Below are 8,066 nucleotides of genomic sequence, written 5' to 3'. Positions count from 1 at the left end.
ACTACTACTACTACTACTACTACTACTACTACTACTACTACTACTACTACTACTACTACTACTACTACTACTACTACTACTACTACTACTACTACTACTACTACTACTACTACTACTACTACTACTACTATTACTACTACTACTACTGCTACTTCTACTACTACTACTACTACTACAACAACAACTACTACTACTACTACTACTACTACTACTACTACTACTACTACTACTGCTACTACTACTACTACTACTACTACTACTACTACTACTACTACTACTACACTTACTACTACTACTACTATTACTACTACTACTTCTACTACTACTACTACTACTACTACTACTACTACTACTACTACTACTACTACTACTACTACTAATAATAATAATAATAATAATAATAATAATAATAATAATAATACTTATAATAATAGTATATTTGTAATAAGCATAATAATAATAATTATGATTGTATCTAAACATTGTTTTGTGAAGAGTGATTCAAAATAAAAAAGTAATTCGAATACTTTAGAATATTATGTTTTTTAATTTTATGCCAATGTATTAAGTACCACTTAAAATGGATGTTTTGAAATTGAAAATGAAACAACATTTCTCTACTCTTTAACAGTTAACCATGGGGGTGATAGCGGAAACGGATGTCGACTACGGCAGGATTTTTGGGCCATTTCCGGCAGTCGGCCATATTCCGCCGACGCACTTTATTGGTTATCTGACGTCTGACGAGAAGAGTGTTACCGGCGATTTTAAGGTAAGAATTAAATCTTTATGTGAGTCTAATAATAAAATGATGATAATAATGTGTTCCTATGATTCAATAAATTTTTTCTTACGATTATTTCTGATACTTACTCAAAGATGAGTGCTACACGTTCTTACTGTTCAATAACTTACATTTCTGTGCTTATTTGTTGAGGAAGATTTTCAAGCCATGTAGAACCATAGTGTGCTATGATATTTATTTTATAAACCAGTTTGAAAGGTCTAAAAGGCATTGTTGTGTAGTTACATTGCTCATAATATGGCAAGAAGGTTGGCTAAACTGTTTTCGTTAACTACATGTATAAGTCCCCTCATTTGTAAGAATGTGCGACAACATGTCGGAATCGTCACAATCTCTTTTTAACATTTACTTTGTTAATTTTTTGTTGTTGTGACTGATAAGTAAATTGTGAGAATAAAATCGAATTTCGCATATATATTTGCAAACCTAATAGTTATGTACCTTTTTAAATATGATCAAACTTAGAAATCAAGATCGAAAATACACCATCGAGTACACAAAAAGCTGATACAAAAAAATAAGGAATACACAATAGTTTGGGCCTGCACTAAAGATAAAGTCGGTCGAGATGGTTGAATTTTTTTTAAGTATTTCTTTGTACATACATATTTTTGATAATTATGTTCTAAATTATACTTTCTCAAACGCGATGTCAAATCAAATTTGTAAAAACGTCGTATAATGTGCTGACAATACCATCCAACGAACCAATCATCAAACAATCCTTTGTTTCGCAATTATTTCAGGTGGATCTGAACATAGGTAACCAGGGCAATATGTGGATGGCGTGCGCACAGCCGGCCAGAACAGTGGACGAACAGAACACAGAGGCGTACATGAAGGACGGATATATATTCTACAGGTCGGAAAATACGAGTCCATTTTATATATGAACAAACAAACTTTATGCAAAACCTACTTTTAAACTTTGTAAACTTCATATATTTACAACTCCAGGTCACATTTAATTAGCTTTTTTTTCAAGTAATGTCATCTGACATATTTTGTATATTTGTTCATATTTGCATATCAAGTTATATACGTTGTATTTATACTGCTTAATCTCTATTTTGAGTGATTTCTAAAATAATATTGGGACGTGTGACTATGGCAACAAGTACACATCTTTTTTTATTCAATATAAGACATACAATGTACACATGTATATGATCATAAAGCAAAGTGATACCATGTAGCAGCAATAATGTTCAACATACTTTCGCAAGTCTTTGTACTGAATTCAAGTTACGAATTAAAATCAAATATTTACTTTTTAAATTTTACTTTTTAATAACCTATTTAATTTATGCATTATAATGATAACGAAGTATCAATATTGCATGCGCGTTAAGTGCTGATACATTTCCAATTGTCTGGAATGTTGTGTTTTAGTGAAGTGTCTGCTTAGACAAATTCACTTTAGGCGGTTAGTGTTATCATTGATTAGCCTTTGCGGAACATAGACGACACTTATTGCACATTCATTAAGTCCTGTTTTCTCAAATTACAGAACACTCCGGATAATTCGTGCAAATGAGGAAATCCTCGTATGGTACAGTAAAGACTTTGCCCTGATCCTTGGTATGAATTTAAACATTCACCAGCTTAAACCAGGTCAGTACATCTTAATATACACTATATTTAATTAAGTATTGGTACTTAAGCTGTATCACCTACTTTCTTGTTTTTCACATGCAAACAAGGTATTTTTCGTTTTAATAAAGAAAACGTTTAAGTTTTATAATGAGAGCGAGCACAACTCGGCGGGACCTGGTGTGTTGAAATCTAAAGAGACATTTTGACACATATTATTAAAGTGAATAAAACATTGTTGGTTCTTGCACAAGTTAGCTTCCTGCCCCCCAAAAATCCTATGCGAAAGGACTGTTGGCTAAAATAAAGATGTCCCTCCTAATATAAATAACTTTCATTTGAAACGACATTCCAAACATAAGCTACTCGTGGTAAAAAGGACCTAATTATATTTAATACGGGGTTTCTTCATACTGATGTTTATTAGATTGGATCATTTGGAAATAATGGCTTTGCATCTTTCTGCAGATAGGGAAACATTTGAGTGTCCTGACTGTGGCGAAAAGTTCCGCTTTATGTATTCGCTAATGGCCCATATCAGGTTCCGGTGTACGTGTTCCACGGGTTCGTACTGCAACAATCCTCACTCGAAGACGAAGACCCCAGTCAGCATCAGCAGGGCGAGTCACTTGGATCAGGAAGGTGTTGAACGAAAGGTGACAGAAAATGTGAATACAAATCGCAGTATTATGCGTAAACTGGATTCGGAAGAAACCTTTGATACAGATAATAATGAGCCTAGTATAAATGTTACATTATTCGAAAGTTTCAAAAAAAACAATAATATTTCCAACAAGCAACAAGAACCACCGGTTTCAAAAGATCGAAGTGATTCAGTTGATATCGGTAGTGCATTCAGGAAAGTTGAAAAGCAGTCGGTTTCTGGAACCTCATCTGTAGACAAAAGGAGCAAAACTAGAGCTGACAGTAGGGTGAACTACGATTATTTTGAGGCGGAAATGCGAAAAGGTCAAGAGCACCTTGTAAAACACTTGTTTAGAAAAACGTTTATTCCGCCGAATTCAATTGCAGGGCGATTCATTGGTGGGCTAGGAATGATGACAAACTGGCTGGTACCTAAATCATCAAACGTTCAGTCCTACCTCGATCCAAGTTTATTCGAAGAAGAAATGTACATGTTCTCTGTTTACAAACCAGAACCATTGCAAAGGTTTCAAACCCAAATGCAACCAATTAGACCAAACCATATCAAAAGTTTTCCCGATTGCGAAATGCATAGCAAACAGCTTCTCATGAACAAGTTACGGAAATCGAAGATTCCGAGCGTCCAGACGACCAATCCAATGGTTGAAAAACTGCTGCAGACGACTACTACACAGGCCATGCTGCAGCGGCCAATCCAACAGCTGAATCTAGCACAGAACTGGTGCGCTAAGTGCAACACGTCGTTCCGAATGACTAGCGACCTTGTGTATCACATGCGTTCCCATCACAAGCGCTATTTCGACCCTATTAAGAGAACACGCGAGGAGAAACTGCAATGTGACATTTGTAAAGAATCATTCAAAGAACGCCACCACCTTACGCGTCATATAACGTCACATTCGTGACTCGAGAAGTAGTCATAGAAATACATGTGCCAAAATCAAACGATTATCATAAAAAAGGGGACTCACGTGCAATAGTGCTGCTGTCAATATATGTTTCATGATTCGTTTTAAATTGAGTGACGAGATGACCTGTATATATATACATACGATATGACTGCCATGTGTGTTGTTGTTTGTGCTGTTGTTTGAAAGCAAATTCACAAATAACCAAAGTTACTGTTTAAAGCTTGTAGTAATTATATATAGATTTTAAACTAGATTATCATTATACCAGTTTGAATTGATTTACGTCAGGTAGTTGGTCGTCATCGTTAAAAATCGTATTCGAAAGTATTGTTTCATATAAGCTGATTTGTTATTTTATTTGCAATATAAATTTTCGTAAGAAACTGATTATGTGTTTTGTACGTTTTTATTGTAGTCCAACTGTTTTCCTGACATATAATTGTATGGGTTTTTAATTGAAATTATATAATTACAGTTCTTTTACGGGGGCAACATAAAATAAAAATGTTTAAGTACAATGTTCGATTCCTGAAAACGCTGTTTTTCCTTACATTTATTACGAATTCGCAATATTGTTGAACGGTTCAAGAAGATAAAATTTAATGACACATATACAATTGTATAGGTCTTAATGAGTGCATATAATCCGCCATTACACATAAACAAATAATTAATAAATTCTTAAATGTACTCCAATATACATCATACTTCAATTTTTAAGATTTATTTCGTCCATTCATCAAATCCAGTATTATTATTTTAGGTACGTTTATGTTTTCAACGCATCTACTCTATAATATTACAGGTTAAAACTAGCGTTTCAAATTGTTCTCTTTCGGTAAAGGTTATTTTGAAATTATAATCATAATCCATTGCAAACAATGAGTAATTTTACTGGAAACGGTAAAATAGGTCGTTTACGAAAGAATACAATGCAATCCTATACGGATCGGTAGGCACAGACCATCAAAGTATCGGCAAATCAAAATAATATTGTGATTACATACTAAATGACAAGCATTCCTATCATCATTGCCTATGCAGATGAAATATGGTATAAAATGACTGCAACCCTATGGAATGTCAAGCACGTCTCAGATGTTTACACTAATACAAGTTTGCTAACAATTTGATGTATTGTACACCCTCGTAATCTCGTTTCTAACGCTGACATATACTGAACGAACCGAATGATTTGGACAAATATGGCAAATTCGTTGAGGATATCGCGTATTCTGTCATAGATCATTATGACATGCAATCAATCTACCGGATATTTTATATTCAAGACCAACACGAGTACCTATACTTGTAGCGGCGTTGTCTGCTGATTGGAATAATCGTGCGCTTGTTTCGTAAATAAAATTAACATTTTATCCAAATAATTTTTTTTTGCAAAACCACACAATTATCCTGTTGCAATTAAAATAAATCGTACAAGATGTCCAAAATTGATAAAAATAGCTTTAAAGGGACTTGTTCACAGAATAAGGCATGCTTTGAAGTTTGCCATTAAATGTTTTAATCTATAAATGTAAACATTGGGACTAAAGAGTTCCAGACTTGCCATGTTACGATTTAAATGAAACGCACACGATACTCGACAACGATTAGAATAGCTTTAAGCATCAATTCACAGGAGGAAACATCTATAGAAGTTCAAGTTTATATTCCTCCCAGCAATCCGATTGAGAAATGTCTTGACATATGACATCGGCGAAAGTAAATTAGAAGCATGCCTCAATAGCCCGTATCAGTTTCCACATTCTTAATCAAAACAAGATAAAGATTTGATGCATCGATTAGTTTCCAAAAACATTTTGCTGCCTGCATAACATTCATCTCGAATTGTATCGCTTTCTGGCGTTTATATGCAAGGTCATAGTGACAATCAATCAATCACATTTAAAAATCGATAGCCTAGTTATCTTAACCGTATGTAGAAACACGCATTTTTCACTTCTACATCGAATCAAACTTATTTGGCTCAATCGAATTATTTTTAAAAACTGTGAGACTATTGCGAGCACTCGCTGTTTTGCCATTAATACAGGTTTAAGTTACAATAATTAACAATTAGATAAATGTCTTTGCAAACTTACATTAATAGATTTCAAGAGAATGCCTTGTAGGTATGCTGGATGGGTTGGTTATTAAATATAAGCAAAATGAAATGCGGCATTTAAATAGACAATCGACGCATGTTGCGTTTATAATTGATTGCTCAGCTCTAGGTATTTTCAATAAAGGTTATACGAACATTAAATGTCCTTTCACATCGTGAATATTTGAATGGATATATGTTTATGAGACCTTATTTCCAAACATCTGTGTTGACATACATTTTTAATTTACTGCCCTTTTAATTTAAATCGTCTATGCAGTTTCGACTTTCTTGAATCAATGATCATCATTATGTATGATACTCTTAAAGGTGTTAATGTCTTTGTACGATACTCATTTTGAAGTGAGATCTAATGTAATGATTGAATAATACAAAATTCTTTCATATCACCTTAAAATGTTGTTATGTAATACAACAATCTGGTGAATGTTTTGTTTGCATAACAAAAGGTGATTTCTTACGTGAAATATAAAGACAATTACAGATTAAAAAGGATTTAAAAGGTGCTGGCGGGCCATTGCATGATAAAACAAAAAATAACTTCAGTTAAAAAAATAATTATCTTTGTTATATTAATAACAGCAAACCGACTTGTTTTCAAGAATGTTTACTTCATGATAATTGATTAAAGGAGTACCTGTCTTCTATATTCAATTATTTTTCGACTCTCGTATAATTTACACTGCAGAAACTTGGCTTTACACATACATGGTTTCAGAAGCAAATTTATGCCAAAACATCTTTAAAAAATGTGATACCTTGCAGATAAGTGAATCTATACGGAATAATCCCGCAGCTTGCCGTATTAAAAAATAAGTCATTATGTGTGCTAAAATTGCGAGTGACTGTACACAGTGACTAACATAAACTTAGCACCTAGATATTGTTTCGTTCGCTAATTCCACTACTGACCATTGCTCTGAGTAATCCATCATTTTACAAATACATAGTCAGAATACTGGTATCCATAGCGATTTGAGAAACGCAACATCTGATGAGAGCAAAAGGAACATTAATAGATCGATGGCACTGGCAGGATGACGAGACATTTGATTAGGTGGCATACTTGGAAATGCAAACATATCTTGGTAAATGACTTCCTCCAGGAAACGGACGGCGAATTCGTTTAACGTTAAATTGTTAAATTTTAATAACAGTATTTGATGCCGAATTTAAATTGAAACAATTGATTTAATAACAATCGAGTGTAGGTATTCAAAGGCTTGTCCATATAAATAACTATAATTTACTTTTCGGGCAGTCGCACTATAAACATTTATATGCACACGAAACAACTAGCTGATTTCTTTTAAAACGTACGAATCTTCTAAAATGCATGTATAATGACAATTATTGAATATGTCTGACACCGAAATAGGTATACATTAAAGTAAATCAATAATTATATTTTACTTAACTAAGCAATGAGAAGCTTTTGCGTCAAATGGTAAGCCAATATATACACTATAAATGTATGACTATACAATCTAATAGTTACAGCCGCAACTTCCTCTTAAGATTTGTAAAAAGAGTGTCATCGTTTGCACCCGAGAGAGTCATGAGAGTTATAAAACTATTCAGACCAATTAAGCATGAAACCTACAAGGCCACATTGACTGACCACATTTCATACTTTGAAATATGTATCCTATGTGGGGCTATACATTAACTCTGTCACTTAAAATAGAGCTTATTGCTGTTTCAGGGAGACATGCGTTAACGGAAGCTTACCGGTTTAAGTGAGGTAAGTTTGAACTTACTGGCCACGTTTTCGTGATTTTTTCTTGAATAAGTAGCGGATATTTTTATCCGGTGAGCAACTTTATATGTATAATCCTTTTAAATGAATACGCCCTTTCAGCTTTACAGTGTTTGCGCTTTTCTCTCGTTTTTTTGTGTGTCAAGATCGTAGACGTTGGGATACAAAAGTTGTGGAAGGAAAACCGTCCACAAATGTTTGTCTACT

At 33.7% G+C, this 8,066-nt stretch overlaps 1 protein-coding gene across 1 annotated transcript in view; it reads left to right on the top strand.

Annotated features, from left to right (window-relative positions):
* The first annotated feature begins 637 nt into the window (after positions 1-637).
* LOC127869761 (PR domain zinc finger protein 8-like) overlaps positions 638-8,066 on the top strand; it is a 52,643-nt gene continuing 45,214 nt past the window's right edge. The window contains exons 1-3 of the mRNA XM_052412420.1: positions 638-772; positions 1,552-1,667; positions 2,316-2,386. Of these exons, the coding sequence (XP_052268380.1) occupies positions 638-772; positions 1,552-1,667; positions 2,316-2,386 (322 nt within the window). The remainder of the gene's footprint in view (positions 773-1,551; positions 1,668-2,315; positions 2,387-8,066) is intronic.

Source organism: Dreissena polymorpha, chromosome 2 (assembly GCF_020536995.1).
Source record: "Dreissena polymorpha isolate Duluth1 chromosome 2, UMN_Dpol_1.0, whole genome shotgun sequence".
NCBI lineage: Eukaryota > Metazoa > Mollusca > Bivalvia > Myida > Dreissenidae > Dreissena > Dreissena polymorpha.
This window is presented reverse-complemented; position numbering and strand designations above follow the sequence as displayed.